This window comes from Fringilla coelebs (assembly GCF_963513975.1).
Source record: "Fringilla coelebs genome assembly, chromosome: 3".
Classification (NCBI taxonomy): domain Eukaryota; kingdom Metazoa; phylum Chordata; class Aves; order Passeriformes; family Fringillidae; genus Fringilla; species Fringilla coelebs.
In genome coordinates, this window is record NC_140030.1 from 50,186,931 (window position 1) to 50,203,927 (window position 16,997).

The window sequence follows — 16,997 nt, forward strand, 5'->3', positions numbered from 1 at the left end:
AATGCCTCCCTTTTTGCCTCCAGAAAAGATCCCTTTTTCACTTGCAGAGATTAATTATACCATGCCTACAAGTTACAATATCAAACTGGCAATACTGCACATGAAACACAGCTTCAGATAATTAAAAAAGCCCTTTAGTTACAGTCATTTAAGTGCAGAAAACACTTCTAGAAAGAGTTCTCTGCTAGTGGAGCAACACTCATTAGTTTTAAAATTAGTTCAAAAGGCTTGGAGAGGAATAGCTCCTAGTTTGAGAGGCTGGTGGTAGAGTGCTATGAAAAAATGCAAAATTGTGATTTTGCCACTTCCACAATAGGAAGGTAGATTAATAAATCTCTGCTTTAGCTAACCTTGTTAACGGAAACCTGAAACATAAAGGTTAAAGAATTAAAAAGTAACAGCACTTTCTCATGGCCTACATGCCATTAGGAATAGGCAGAGAAGAATCAGTACTCATGGAAGAAGTCATACCAAGAAATATGCCCTGTATGCAAATGGACAGATATGGTGCAAACAGATGCTGAGTATTCCAATTATCTGATTAATCTAGAAACAGTTGTATACTTCCTGTAATGAAGCCAATAAGAATGTTTCTGTCTTTTCAAATAGTTGCTACAACATGGTAAAACCTAACATGGCAAGTACAAAGGAAATAAAAACATTGCACAGATGTGCTGAAAAGACATTGCCAATGGTCAGAGGCACGTATGTGGCACTGGCTTCAAGGAGAAATCCTTCAGTGTTTCTCTAAAAGTAGTGTGCACATATGAGAGAAAGCACTTTCTGCTCATAACATGAACATACCTACAGTCTGCCAGTCTAAAGACTTTCTCAGCTTATTACATACACCCTTACACACACACTGCCTGCAGAATACCAGCAAGACCAAGGCAGTCCCTTGATTTCACAATTTGTTTTTGTGGCCTGAGTTTAGGACAAAAAAAGTCATTTCCAAGTTCAGCAAGAAGTCTTCAGCTACAGAATAGCTCTACTACTAGAAATTTGTAGCAGGTGCTAAAGCAGGGTTCTTTTCCTTCCCCCAAAATTAGAACCACCAGTTGTCCCTACCCTTTCTCCTATCAACACCCCAATGGCCATTTTCCTCTTCTCCTAGCCCTGGTACAGTGTCTGTATTTCATGGTGTTATTTCCTAAGCCACATCCATGTGTAATTACACCTCTCAAAAGCCATCTTATTTTTGTCCTTCTGAGAAACACAGCATGACAGTTTTGACTTGCCTTCAAGACACAGCAGTCACTATAATCTACCTGCAAAATGGAGATTGAAAGGAGCCAGGCATTTATACTTCCAAAAAAACCTTAGAAGCAGTATCATTTGAAAACAACTCTCCCCTTCTGTGTCTGGAGAGCTGTACTGTAAGTTTTACAACATAAAGCACCACACAGTGCTGGACTCTTCTGTTCCTCACAGTGAGACATAAAAGTCTTTATCCCATAACAGCCACTCCCAGTATACGCAAAGCAATGTAAATGCAGCAATTAATCCAAAGGAGGAGAAGTGTTTCATTAGGCATCAAACAGTGCCAAATGAAATGCACTGTGTTTTACTGATACAAGATGATACAAAACTTGCATTTTTAAAACAACTGAGACCTGGCAGCAAGAAGAAAAGACAGTCTTGGCAAACTGGAGATAGTTATGATGGATGACAGTGAACTGAAGGTCTTGATTTCTGAAGGCTGGGAGGAAATTCAGAGGACACAGAGCTGAAGGTAACCTATTCTCCACTAATACAACTCAGAATTACCTTAAATAAGTCAACCATTTGCAATTTTTAATTTTTTTTTTTAAAGAAACAAGGAAGATAAGGAAACATCTTCTTTCTTGAAGGAAAGAAACCCAACACACAACAGATCACCCTTTTATTGTTTGAAGAAAAAGGTGGCATTTGTTGAATTCAAACATGCAGGTACAGATCAGATCTAATAAATATGAGGACACTTACAGAAACAAGGTTTTGTTTGTAAAGAACAAAAGGTAATTATGGATTTGGGCAAGGGTGAGGCAGACCTGCTGGAAGATATGCTGCTCTTTGGTATTCTGTAAAGCAATTCAGCAGAAAGGGACCTAATGTTTATTTTGATTTGCACCAAGATCAATAAGATTGAGGGGGTTTCTAAGGAAAACTCCTCAGCAATAAGATAATATACCAGATGACCATGATGAGAAACTGATCTGCATTTAGACTGACTCTGCCTTTTACTCCTTTAAATACAGTTTTATTTTTCAATTCAACACTTGTCCTGTTTCACAGAGAATTGCACCTGAAGTGACTTTAACTCATGCAACATCCACAGAACTACTGCTTAAGAATTTCACAAGTCAATACATCTACAGCTTCTGCTGCAAATCCATGCAATGTTATCATTAACTCAAACCTTAGAAATGTTTATACCACTTCTGATTTCAAAGGAAACTACATTAAGCGTTTTAATTTTCAAGAAATCTTACGACATTTTGTTGCACTGCAAAAAACAGAATTCCATTAAATAGTTCCTCAAACATATTAAATCACACAACTATCATTCTCCTGAAAACAATAAATAGTTTTCATTTTTAGAGAGGAGAAGGAAACAGAAACATGATGACTCAGCCTTGAAGTCAACTCAAACTACTTTGGTTTCAAGAACTCAAAAAGAAGTCCAATAACTAACTAGATAATAATTACTTATTAACATTTTTGATATTACCTTGGTGTAGCCAAGCAGTGCAGCAAGATCAAAGTAGATGTTGTATTTTCCAACTTATTTCTGTAATCACAACTGCTGTCTCTAAGCAACCTCCAAATATAGTTGGGGATTTGATAAGTGCTCTATTTAGGCTGTTTTAGGCAATGTTTCCACTTCAAGCTATCTTTTGCAAACATTCAACAAAGTAAGTTCCTGTTAAAATCAAAATAATGTATTGATTTTTGTCTCAGCTATAGAAATTAGTCATTTTTTCAGTTTTCTGTTTGGAAAACAAGCTATTTGAATAGAAAAACTAGTGTCAAACAGTTTAATTCTTCATTTTTCTGCAAAACTGAACATGACAGTTCATAGGACTGTATTTATGCTTCCTCAGAGTGCTGTTTCTCTTCAGCCACAAGTCCCACTTGGACACAGAGGAAGTCTTGCCTCATTACACTGGATTTCTACAGTGTGCCTCTCCTGCTAGAACTTTTCAGTCCCTTATTTGTTCTACACTGATAACAACTTGTGCTTTATTTAACATCTCCTGTACAATATTTAGAGGTGCTAGCCACATTTGTATCAATGAAAAAGAAAGCCTGATAAGGGAGTCTGGTGCAAATTAACAAATTTTTATAAGAATTGGAAATAAATTCCTAAGAACTGCACACAGCCTTAGATACCTTGATGAGTGTAGAGAGTATTGTTTGTTCCTTGTATAGGATTTCTCCTCTTCTCCGCCCCCTCCCCCTTAGTTCCCTGCTTATTGAATGTGGCATCAATGATTCCCATAGTAAATGTTTAAGACAGGACAGTATTTATTGCAGCAAAACTATATTTTTATCATGCAGGAATGCCATGCTCCATTTATTTTCATTCAGACACTAATCTATAAAAGTCACAGAAAGCACCTACATTTACTGTTACTTTTTACACATAACAGAAGCAAGAAACATCATGCTGCATGACAGGGAGCAGCAAGAAAACATGTTTATCACTTATAAGCTTTTCAGCTGATTTACTGTTCTATGCTGACGTCACTAAGCACAAAAATACACTGTACTCACCAAACAAATTGCTCGAATGTCCTTGCTTAGATATGGGTTTCAGTTCATTTAATCCCCATGCGTAACGCTTATAATTATCCCAGGCATGCTTCATCATCTGTAGGGAAACGAAAGCAGGATTATAATGTTGATTTAGCAAGAAGCCACAGCAAACACCAACTTGAGAATATTCTCAATATTAAAAACATTTAATTCAATTCTTAACCAAATTCCTGCCTTAGATCTATGAAATACTCAATAAAGAATAACAGTGGCACTGTTTTCCAGGTGGCAGTGGGACAGAATTACATCTGTCCTCTCCACTTTTGTTACCGGCTAGCTTATGGTCAAAACACACTCAAAAATAATTAATTTTTAGGAAGGGAATTCATTGTGTCATATACCAATTCAATTGAGATTTTATTTCCCTTAAGCATACATCTCAGAAACTGAGGGAAGTAACATTTTTAAAGAAGGTTTTCCCCTTAGAACCTTTAGATTCTTTAAGGTGAACACAAAGCTTACAGTAGTTTTCAGATTCTGGCAGAGACCTGCTTGCATAAAATTAGCTGGTTCAAACTCAGCACAGCTAGTACCAATAGAAGAATGGTAAAGTGGGCAGGCAAAACACCTAGAAAATGTTTTAAGGTTTTTACAACACAATCTTTTATGACTATAAATACATCTGTAGCTACTTTCACACGTCATTTTGCACAAAGAGATGAAAACTTTTACAACTGAACATACCACCACCAAATCCCATTTTGCACGAGAAGAGGTGCACCACAGATAAATAGTGCTTTGGGCAGCAGCCTTGCAGAGCCCAGCACAGCAGTGCTGCAGTAAGATCAGGGGGCACCAAACCAGAAGCCAGGGTTGACTCAGGAATAGCTCACAGTCTCCACCACCATCACCAGACATATGTGGTGTGATCTGTCCCTTTTCAGAGTGCTCCAGGTGCATGTCCAGGAGCCCATGTGCCCCTCCCCAAACATGTGGTGAGAAGAATGCACACAGCTCTGCAGGCCTGGTGACAAACCACTGCCACTCCAGCAGGTCCAACACCTTCCCTTGGCAACCACCAGTTTTAACACCTGCTCAGGAATAGTCTTCTTTAAAGGTCACCACAAGCAGCATTACTTTATGCAACAGAAAGAAAGATTTTGCCACCTTGCTGTTCTTCCTCCCCTCTTCCACAAAGCAGAGTAGTGCTGGGAATGCCAGAGGTCATCTTCTAGACAAAAAGTGACAATTTCAGACCTTTTCAGAGATACTGCTTCAGGCTGTCAGATGACAACACTGCTCTGTCCTTGCTTTCAGATCTCTTCTTGAGGCCTTGTATGTCAAGGATAATTTTGTTAAATAACAGTTATAATCCTAAATTTAAAAGCAGCAGCCTTGGGACGTGCTGATAATAGTAATCCTGCACTTTCTCCTTTCCTCTTTCCTTTGCTCAAACCTCAAAGAAATGAAGTCAATTAAAAATCTGCATTAAGCCATACTACAACAAATGACAACAGATTTTCTAGAATATTGCTACACTTGTGAGAATAAACATTTCTCCACTATTAATGGGAGAAAAAATGCACACATCTATCCTGCAGGAAAATCCACAATGTTAATCTACACTACAGGTCCGGCTTTACAAATACAAAAATTGGCAATGGCAGTTAATATGTGAGCATTTTCAAGCAAAAGATTAGCCTGGTGTCAGATCTCAGCTGAAAGGCAGCAAGTCAGGCCCTGTGGAAATGGTCTCAGGCCACGGATGGCAGCGATATGCTGGATGGCAGGAGCTGTGTCCATTGCTTGACTTCACTGCAGAATGGCTTAGGAGCTCTCCCAGGATGGGGCTTTTTGTCTCAAAGCAGAACTGGTAATAGGCAGCCAGCTGGCAGGCTTTATGACTATGGGCCCAATCCCTGGCTACAAGGATCAAGACTGTATGAAACCAATAATTTGTCCACAGCATATTCTCTAATTTACCAATTGAATTTTTCTGGTAATTTTGCCTGTTATACAAGAAAGACTTATTCTGCCCTGCCATCATATCCCAGACCTGCAAGCTCAGCTTTAGATATCAACACACAAATTCTCAAGAGATTTCGGGAGGCTAAATCCTAAGCTTTGTCAAAGCTTATTTTCTCATGCAATCACATCAGAATCTTTTCATTTGCTTAATCTTAATCAGGGCACACCAAACAAAATGTTGTGGGGGTTTTTTTGTTTTTTGTTTTTTTTTTTTTTTTTTTTTTTTTTTTGGTTTTTTTTGGGTTTTTTTGTTGGTTTTTTTTTAAATAAAATTAACTTGTAATTAAGTGGCCTGAATCAAAGGGCCTAAAGATGTAGTATTATAACAACATTATAATTGCTCAAGCCATTCCTGGCATGGACCTTCCCTTTTTCCCTCCTTTTTCTCGTAGCACATCTCTGCTCCTTCTCATGCATAAGAAATGCAGTGGTCATCTATTCCCAAACCAAGTCAGTTCAGGAAACAGAAACTTTTTGCAAGTGATATTCTTGTTTTGAGAGTCAATTTTGTCTTGCCTGATTCCCCAAATCAGATTGTCACGGGTATCAGTTACCAAGAGGGAAAGGCAGGAACAGCTCCAGACTGGTTCAGCCCAGCCACAACAGTCACAAAGTGTGTGATGCTACAAGATGTTCTGGATGTAATCACTTGCCTTTCGTTTTTCTCCATGGATTGACACTTCAATGATAGTGTATCATAAATGCATGCATGATTTGGTAGCAGAAACCACTCTGATTACCCCATAGCTCATCAACCCCTAGCTAGTAAGGCAGGAAGATAACCCAGACATTAGACACCACCTTCTTATAATATTTTTGTATGCCAGTGAACATCAGATGGGTTGTTGGAGTTTTTTGACAAAAATGTGCTCCCATTCTGCCAACTACTCAGGTACATTTATCTAATTGCTTCCTAGGAAATTACAACGTGTGGATTCCACAAGCCAAGCAGACAAGAAAAAACCCCAACAAAACCCCCAAAAAACCAAATAATAAACCAAAAAGCACTGCTTTGCCTAAAGTTAAGGAAATGTTCCAATACAAAAAACCCTACCAGAATTTACTGAGCAGATCAAATTCATCTCTTTCGGCTAATCAAAGTGTTCTTTAAAACTCTTCCAGAAAGCCTAGATTTAGATAAAGCTACTGAGTAAATTTACTCCTAAGAGTAAATCCTTATTTACACTTTTGGAGATTTATGGAGCTACATTGAAAGCAAAAGGCAGCTCCAAAAGCCGTGAGTGAGCCCTCTAGTGTTTCAAAAGAAGTCATTCCAACTAGACAAAATGAATGGCTCTGCAAAAAAGTTATTGGTTCGTAGTGTTACTGTGTTACTGGGCAAAGAGCCCGCAGACACAGAACCCGACCTCAATCCACACTGCCTTGCTACACAAGCGACCTTGGGCATCTAACCCATCAAGAAGTCTCAATTTCTAGGATTCAGTACATCAGAAATACTCCACATTCTTTCCCTCCTGCGGAAATTACAAAACCATATTAAGTTTCCCGCTACATTAACTTCCTCTCTGTAAATAGCTTCATTTTCTATGTAAGAATGAAAAGGTTCTAAAATATTGACGAGCAATTTTAATAGACCCAGCTCACCAAGGTAATTTTGCTTAGGCAAAGCTCCTAGCACTGGTACTTCAGAAATGAATTTTAACAGGTTTTTTTTGAGATATCCATCTATCTTTGCAGTCTTCACCAGTTTTTGTTTGCCTGGGATATCACCAAATCATTACCTCCTGAATTTTTTTTTTTTTTTTGTAATTCACAAAGAGTCTTCTGATCACATCTCTGACTACTTGTACAAGTGTTGTTGATCACTTGAAATTTCTGAAGGTCACAGTTACTGAGAACTGGTATATGAACACAACATTACTGATGATGTTAAAAAGAGAAATTCCCAGTGAGGGAGACTCCAACAGCTTCTGACTAAATGATTCCTTATACTCTTAAACTCCTCTACAGTATAACTAATAAAATTATTTTAAATAATTAAATATTAGTCTTCCAGGATGTTAATAGGCAGAGTTATATTTGCATAGAAGCATCCCTCAGTTCTTCCAGTTTTACTACATGTTTAAAAAAAAAAATCCCAGAATGGTTGGGATAGGAAAGGAGAGATGATCTGGAGATCAACTACTCCCAGTCTCTGTGCTAAAGCAGGTTCACCCACAGCAGGTTGCACAGGATTTTGTCCAGGCAAAAACTCTCTCTAGAGAAGGAGAATTCACAACCAGCAGCTTGTTCCAGTGCTCATAGCAGAGATGTTTTTCCCTCACATTTAAGTGGCACTTCCTGTGTTTCAGTTTGTGCCCATTGCCACTTCTCTTGTTGCTGGGCACCATGAAAAGCCCGACCCCATCCTGACCTTAAGATATTTGTGTGCATTGATAAAATTCAATCTCAGCTGTCTCTTCTTCAGGTTCAACAGGCCCTTACCCTTTCCTCATAACAGAGATGCTTCAGTACTTCATCACCTTTGTAGCCTTTTGCGCGACACTCTCCAGTAACTCCTTGTCTTTCTTGAACTGGGGAGCCCAGAAAGGTTCATTGAACCTCAAACTCCAGAACTGACTGACAGCTCTTTCTCTGTGAAAGCAGAAATAAAACCCTTTCCTGCAGCCATAAAATTGGCCAACTAGGATGGTGATAATGCACTCCCATTTGCTGGTATTTTAGTCACTGTCATCTTTCAAAGCACTCTAACACAACACCTGGAGAGGATACATAAGTCACTTGAAATTTGCAAAATACAGTTCTATTCAAACATTGACATAAACAACAGTGATGCTGAATCAGCACAGTAAGAGTGGTGTTTAGATGGAAACCCTTGCAGTACCAGGTGGAGTGGAAATAATAAGGTTTATTTTTAGCAGTTACATATAAGTGGGGGAGATGCAAAAGAGGATGTCAGGAACAGAATTAAAGCACCTTTTAGAACTGGGATATTAAGGGAGAAAGAGGATTAATTGCATGAAATAGTACCACCCTGACCTTCAACAAAGCCATTTAAATCTTGCCAAGACAGAGGAGGAAGGCAGAAGACTAAGGTAACTGAAAGTTCAAGAAATGAAGAGAAAAAAAACCAACCAAACAACTGCCTCTCAAATCAAACCTTCCCCCGCAACAAACCTCTGAAGAAAATGTAACAGTTTATATAGTCTCTATTAACTCCCATCCCTAGCTTAAATAATCTTTTCTTTCTCAGTTTACACTGATCTTTCTACACATTTAAGTTATTCTCACCTTTTAAACTCCTTACCAGAACTACATGTTCACTCAGGCTACTCTCCCTGCATCTTCTCTCCCTGCTGCTGGAACTAAAACATCCTTTTTCCACAGTATCAGCAAGGGTAAGGAAGTCCCTAAAATTAGTGAGAAACCTCAATAGGCACTCCACTTGAGCTTTCCTCCTGAAAAAATCAACTTGCATGGCTGAGGACTGTTCTGAGTCTGGCTGGGATGGAGTTAGCATCCATCACTGCAGCCCATATGGTGTTTTGAATTGGTGCCTGAAATAATGCTGATAACATAACAGTGTTTTGGCTGTTGCTGATCAGCACTTGTAAAACAGCAAGGCTTTCTCTTCTTCCAGCTCCTGCCCCTTTCCCACTCCCCCTGAGAGGGAGAATGGAGGACGTGGCTATAACATTGAGAGGGGGGACAGCTGGGAGGGCTGACTCCCGTTGATCAAGGGGTTATTTCCTACCATGTTAACATCATGTTCAGCAACAAAAACTGGGGCAGAGGAAGAAAGCGAAGTTTTCCAAGGTGGTGGCTGTTCAGCAGCTGGGTGACAGTCTGACCGTGGGAGGATACGAGTGATTGCCTTCGCAGCCTTTGTCCCTGTCCCCTCCTTCTTTCACCTAACAAATGGGCTTTATCTTGACCCACCAGTTCTCTGTCTTTCATTCTTCCTGTTCCCTCCTGCAGCCCACCTGGGCCAGCAGCTGTGTGGATGCTTGGCTGCTGGCCCTGCGACCCACCACAGGGTCTCGTCAGCGCAGGAAGTTTGTGACCACAACACAACCTTCCGGTTTCTCGCTCCGATGAAATATTACATCAACATTCGCAAAACCTCATGTTTTGGAAAGCCTTATATTCTTACTTCCTGTTCCCATTACTGTTAACCAAGAAGATAACTATTCTGCAAACTATTCTGCATAACCTGTTCACAGCCACTGAGAACCAACCAAATTGCAGGACAGCAGAAAAAACCAATATAAGAATTTATTATTAGCAAATGCAATACTACCTTTGAAATTATTGCCACCAATTAGGAGTTCTCTGTGAAAAACTATGATCCACCTTCAGCTGATTCGCTATCACTTTCAGAAAACTGTGCTGGATATATGAAAGCTTTGTTTAATATGCTCTTATTGAATCTACTGATTACCACAGCGAGTAATTTTCAGAAATATACAGCCTTTGTTTCTTTAGTTGTGCTTCACCATTTTCACAATGATATTTAGTGTAACATTGCACTTTAAAGAAATACAAGTTATTAACTGAGTTAATTGAGCTTCTCTTGAATAATATGCAACTAGAAAACATGAAGTAATAGGTTAATTTTCTTTTTATCTCAATACATAACATTTTTTCTAGGATTAGTAAGCACAACTATATTGCAAATTCATTTGACATTTTCCATTGCTTCTGAGCATGATCTGTGTTACCTTTGTCAATATTCACTGTTATTGCTTTGGTAGTGCTTAAACCTTTGATTTCAATCTTTTCTTGCAGTTCTGCATGCAATCCTAACACATTCCAATGTCTTTTCCATCTGGAAATGTTTTGATCACTAATAACTACCTTGACTTTTTTTTTTTTAAAGTAATTTTTATCAGTATTCACAGTGTGTTCAGACTTGCTCTATAGTGGAAAATCTAGGTAAAGATGTAAGGTGTTCTACTGCAGTTACTTCTTCACTGATTAGTTCATAACCTTATCTAAGCAAACATGCAGATCTGACTAACAGTGATACGTGTCTGCTTTAGGCTCTTTCAGTTACTTTGTCTACTGTTATGCTGGACTGCTGACAATTCACTATAAGCAACTTTCCATAAAACAAAAACTTAACTTTTTAACCAACACTAGGTTCACTAGAAAATGAGTAAAAACTGGTTTATACCCAGATCACTGTTTTCTGTACATAGTATTGTCTCGAGTTTATTTGCAAACTAAAAATTAGCAATTATAGTGGAATTTTATTTTAAACTATTTTCTGTTACTATTTCTTACTTCAGATACCAAGCCGAAGAAGTAATCTCAAATGTATAAAGGTTCATCTGAGTTGATACTGGTAATTTTTTTTCTCTTGAATCTGACAGAAAGACAAATGACAGACTCCCTTTCTCTACTGGCAACAGAAATCTGTTTTTTTCCTTCAAGACATGTAAAATAAATCCTGTCACTATGAACCTTCATATAAACAATCACTTCTTATCTGTCAGCAGGAAGATTATTGCAAATCAGGAGCTTGACAGATTTTTGGTGTTTATAACCTCATTTCCTAATGGCATCATCCTGACTTAAAAGCAAACCACACAGTGTCAATGTTTGTGGAATAGTCACTGCCGAAGCATCACCCTTTCTAATTTAGCAGGTGGATGATAACCATGCTCTGAAGCCCTGGCAGGCAGGAGGAGTTCCTGTGAGTGCTTCCTGACGGGACTTCCACCCAGCCAAGAAAAGCCACAAAGGAGACTTCAGTGTTAGTTTATGGGCCAGTAACAAGGATTCCCGCAGCACACAAGGGTTTGGGGAACATTCAGGTGCTCACAGCTCCCGTGTGCACAGTGCTAGGAATGAAGGACTCCCAACAACCCACAGGTTCATCCAGCTGTAGGGCACTGCCAGACACAAAGGGAGGAAAATACCCACACCTCCTACCACGAGTAAGGTGGAACTAAGGTAGCCAAACTGGATTACAGGATTTTCCCCTTAATATTAAACACGCACATCATATCATGGAATACTTTATAGGGCTCTGTATTTAATGATCTGCATTAAAGGCATATGCAAACAGAATCCTACTACTCCTCAGCATTTAAGTATCTTACAAATAATTCATTTCTTGCCCACAAAGACAAATTAAAAAAAAATCTAGCATTTGCATTAAAAAAAAAAGGAAGTAAGAGAAAAATAAAAATCTCAAGGCCTATTCTGAGAATTAATTCATCTTTTGTATTGCTAAGCACTTCAAACTCCTCAAATGGAAAGCCTTACAGAAATGCTAAGTATTATTCCCTCATGTGTTAAGTTACAGATAAACTTCTATTCTTATATTTTCTATTCCTCACAGTAGCTTGTAAGCCTCCTTAGGACTGTATTAAACTATCCAACTAATATTCATCATATGCCGTTCTGGGCATCATTTATTAACCAGGGACAGACTCTGCACAGTGCTTCATTCTGTTACTCATTTTAAAAGGAATCAATTATCCTATTAATTCTGTAACAAGAATTCTAATTAAAAGGTAACTAAAGAGAACAGGAAATTTGCAGGTAAAGTATTTTCTACACTTATTCTATTACTGCACATTTTATTTAATGGCAAGTACCCAAGAAAAAGACTATTTCATGTAAGAAATAACTAATAAGAACAGCGCCCTTATGATTTGATGTCTGCATAAAAAAAAAATCATTTGAAAAATGATTGTATGACATATGAAACTAATCCATGATAACAAGTCACGTTTTACTCATTTGTCAGGCGTACCTCTCTTTGTTAACTGAATATAATTGAAATATCTCTCTTTGTTAACAGTAATGTACTGCTAAAATTATGAATTTACTGAAAAACTGGAGATACCAGAATATTTTACTGTTAGTTTCAGAGAGCTGGGCTACAGTGCATTCACTATTGAATTGCTCATTTTAGTAGAAGACACAAGAGTGATAAGGCAGAGAAACCTGAAGGAAGACCTTCGGGAAGGAAGAGTTTACCTGCATATTTTCTATATTAATATCATTCAGTTAGTATATTATACTAGCCAATATCTACAGCCTGCTTCTTACCTGGCCATCTCACCAGCACAGCTACAAGAAAAACAAACTTTCCAGTGCAGCACAGAAATATCCTGAGACCTCTTCCCAGACTAATAAAAACTAAGAAGGCAAGAAAAATGTATGGCCCTTCCCACAAAGAGCACTGTCCTTGCACTTACTGTAACCAAAAGTCTGTTTAATTGCAGCCAAATGAAATCATCTAGTTCAGGGAAATAGAAAAAATGGTGGTTCAAAATCTTGCCCATATAGTTACCCAAATAACAGCATTCATCCTACCTTGAGCCAGCCAGAGTACATCAGTTTTAGCTCAGTTTTAGACTCATTCACTCAACTCCAGCTGTCTTCCAGCAAAAGTTTAGAAAACAAAATAGACATGCAGGAAAATGCTATTTCCTTATCAAACGGAGGGATATGAAAAATCTTTTTCTTATTATTTTTTATTTTCTGTCCCAGCTAAGCTAGGATTTGAGTATGTTCTGTAGGGATCTGAGTAGTTTTTTCTGAAAATATCTGCTTTGAAAGCATCAATTAGAATATTGCTGGACTCCTTCCTCCAACTCTCAGTTGCTAGTGGGTGAACCAACCACACATTCCCACTAACTACAGGACTAAGTGGAAAAAGAAAAGCAAATATAGTACTGAGGTACAGTATTATGAAATTACACACTATTAATGTTAATAACCGAAAATATTATTTTTCAACTTATGCCACTTGTCATTTATGTCTGTATACATAAACAAGACTGCAATCTTGAACTGTCCAAGCCATCCAGTTCCAACAAAAGAGCAGTCTAAAGAGCAAGCCATACAGCCTCTACCTTACAACTTAGCAACTGTTACCAAGATCTGCATTTCTGAAAAAAAAAAAATGAAGCCTACAGCCTGTCACTCAAAACCACTGCATTTCTCCAAGGCTGTCTTCTTCAACACTTAATATAAAAAGTCAGATGGGCTACAGGGAAAAAGTATTTCCTTATCTCTAGCACAAGAGATAGACGATGTTTCTTCAGACAACCTATTATTTCAGCAGTTTGGATACTTATTTTTTTCTTAAATCTGTGGTGGATAAATCAGTGATGCTCTATTGTTCTATTTTTTTATCTAAGGAGAGTCACTGTTAGCTATTTTTTTTAAGAACCAGATCACAAAGATGTTTTGTGTTAATTAAACACCCTTTAAAAGAGAAACACATCACATTATAAGGTATTGTGGAAGAACTCACGTCATTGTTCATTACTGACAATAACCAGAAAGAAAGCTCAAATATTTTCACTTAAAACAGGAAAGCATTGAAGAGTTGTATAAAGAAATTGCAGAATTAGTAGCAGCCTCTGAAGTTCATGCACAATTTGAATAATGTCATGGAAGGGAAGGCAAAAAGAAAGCAATTTGTGGAAATACTACTATTATGAAGAATAGTGGTATACATAGACTCATCCCACTCAGTGTCATTTTTTTTTTCTTTGTCTACTTATGACTTGCTACAGTTTCCAAGAACTCCCAAGCTGAACAGTGTGAACAGTTCAGCTCCTGCACCTGCATGATACAATCATGCTTTTGTTCTCTTTTTCTTACTATTCTTTAAGAAATGATTCCGTAAGTTTGGCTTCTAATTAGATTATGAATTATTAATGGCATGGACTGTATGTCTCACTTGTTTTTAGGTACCTGGCACTCCAGAGCCCTGCTCCTAGTGAAGTTCCCAATCTCAGCAGGGGCAAGGCAAATTAAAAAGTAAGCAGTACAATAATAAGCAGTGTTATATAACACAGCAATACAACACAGACACAGGAAGTGATTAACATCAAGGTGAATCAAGTTGCTGTTTCAGAGCATGATTAACATACACCAAAATGAAATAAGATACTTTCACACATTTTGAACTTCAATCTCCCCTTATATGATTCTAAGTTTTATTCTGCTGCTAAAGCCAGTAACAAAGTTTTGGCCATCTTGTTAAATGGAAATTGTCATTATACCTAGGTCTATCCAGCATGACTTTTAAGATAGGAACAACAACTAAAAAAGGCAACAACAACCTTCTTGAAGTTTCTCCCCCTTGCAAAATTAGTCTACATTCAACCCACAATCCTGCCTCCCTACCAGGGAATTGGAAGTGACAAGACAGTATCCTTGATGGTAAGAAGTTTAGTGGTGAGATTAATGGCAGACTGGCATTGAAAGGCAAAATTTCAGATGTATTTTCTAAGAGCAATGTTTCTTTAATCATATTTTCTTTTATTTCCTTGTACTTCATTGAAGTACTTTTAAATGTTATTTTAATTGCAGTTTTTTTCCTTAAGAAAAAAAAAATGAAACAGCGAGCCATGCACTATTTCTCGATTTGGGGCCATTACCAACTTATGTTAAATGGCTAATAACCCTAAGTAAAAGCACAAACAAGCTACAAAAGCTACTAGAGTTTCCCAGTTAATGAGAAACTTACTAGAGCTTGATGCTGCCCCTGAATTCATGAAGTGCAGGGAACTTTGAGTTTTCAAAAATGCTGGGTACTGCCAATAAATACTTCACCCATTCTCAGGCCATCAGCTTTGACAAAAGGGCAGCTCTTCCTTTCCCCTCCCTCTCCTCTCTCCAGCATCCAGTTAGAGAAGCTGAAGTACTCCACTGCTAAAGCTCATTGCTGTGACCACGGTGAAACTGCACTGTCCAAAGTCAGAGAGCCTGTTCACTGCAGAATATGTACATGGATTAATCAGATACACAGTTGCTGCAATGGATCAAGGGCTAAGTCTGCATCATTACCTCTACCACCAGAAAGTCTCTTCATCCTAATACCTGGAATTAGGGCAAAAGGATGGGACTGATTCCCAGCCGCTGAAAACCACTTACACCTGGGTCAAAAGCAGGTGACACCTGAAGAATATGATGCAGTGCAACCTTACCAAGCTTGTCAGCAACAACTTTGGGGTGGTGGAAGGAAATCCAACCTGGGAGCCAGGGCTGCTGTTGGCAGAGGCCAAAACAGGCTGGAGAACAGGTCAACAAGAACTTCACGAAATGTAGCAGGGTTCAGATGGTGCACAAGGACAAGGAGCCAGGGAGGCAGAGGTGTGGGCTGCCCAGGGCGGCTGTGACAGCTCTGCCCTGGGGGTTCCAGCTCTCTGGAGGCACAGACCTAAGCAGCCCTGTCTGACCTTGGATCAAGGACCTTCTCTCATTCCTCCAGAGCGAGTTATCCTGCAATACCACCAAATTCAGTATGGATTGCACAGATTTATCCACATTTTATAGGGCAACTAAATTGACTTGCTTTTCCTGATCAACAAGGACACAACTCAAAGTTCAGCCCGGGATTGTGGCTGTTTAAAACATTCCAGATGAAAATCATGAATTGTTAAAGCCTTTTCCTAGCCTTCAGGAATATTTCAAGGTATTTTCTATATTGAAAAAAATATGTCAGCTATGCAAAACATTGCCAGCTCATTTCTCACAGGAAGTAAGAGCTATCTACTTATGGCACTAGTATAGAAACATCCAAGAACAGTTAAGATAGTCAGACCCTGGTAAAATGTGATGAAGATCCAGTGTCATCTACAAATTCATGATTTCTGCCTATTTCAAATTTACATCTACTTATCTTGGTCAGAATTGATCAAACAGCTTTTCTAGGGCTGCATTTGATTTCAGAAAAAAATATTATTTTAAGAAGTATTTATTTCTGTGGCGCTATCTCCAGGAAACATGGGTTGTATAGTAGCAACTTTTCTAAGGTGAAAATTTCTTGCTGTAAATTAATCATCACATCTAGCTGTGCACACAATGAAATAACCACCAAAACAGGAAACGTGTATCAGCTATTTTCCTTCAGCAGTTTTATCACAGTGTTCAAAATGGATATTGTAAGCTGCCTAAACATTACCATTCTTTGTGTGGCATTTTTTTCCCCTTGAAACATTTATCTGATTATGTAGCCTGTGGATCCTGACACAGTCAGTACTGGTCAAGTTCCCCAAATACAAGACACTCAGACCTTACGCCTTTGCTTAATTCCACTACCACAGTATATACGTGATACAGAACAGTGGCAAATTAACTTTCCAGTTCACGTAAACAAATCTGCAAAAACAGTAATAAGACACTTTCCCCATACCCAACAGGTGAAATGTACCTACTGGTATCTGTATTTCCTTCTGTCAGGCTGGAGTAATGATGGCACCTTGGAAATAATGCCTTTATACTGAAAAGTACAA

The 16,997-nt window shown here is 38.4% G+C and overlaps 1 protein-coding gene across 1 annotated transcript in view; it reads right to left on the reverse strand.

Annotated features, from left to right (window-relative positions):
- Positions 1 to 16,997, reverse strand: part of MAN1A1 (mannosidase alpha class 1A member 1) — a 139,356-nt gene that overhangs the window by 99,216 nt on the left and 23,143 nt on the right. The window contains exon 2 of the mRNA XM_084203257.1: positions 3,757 to 3,853. Coding sequence (XP_084059383.1) covers positions 3,757 to 3,853 — 97 coding nt within the window. The remainder of the gene's footprint in view (positions 1 to 3,756; positions 3,854 to 16,997) is intronic.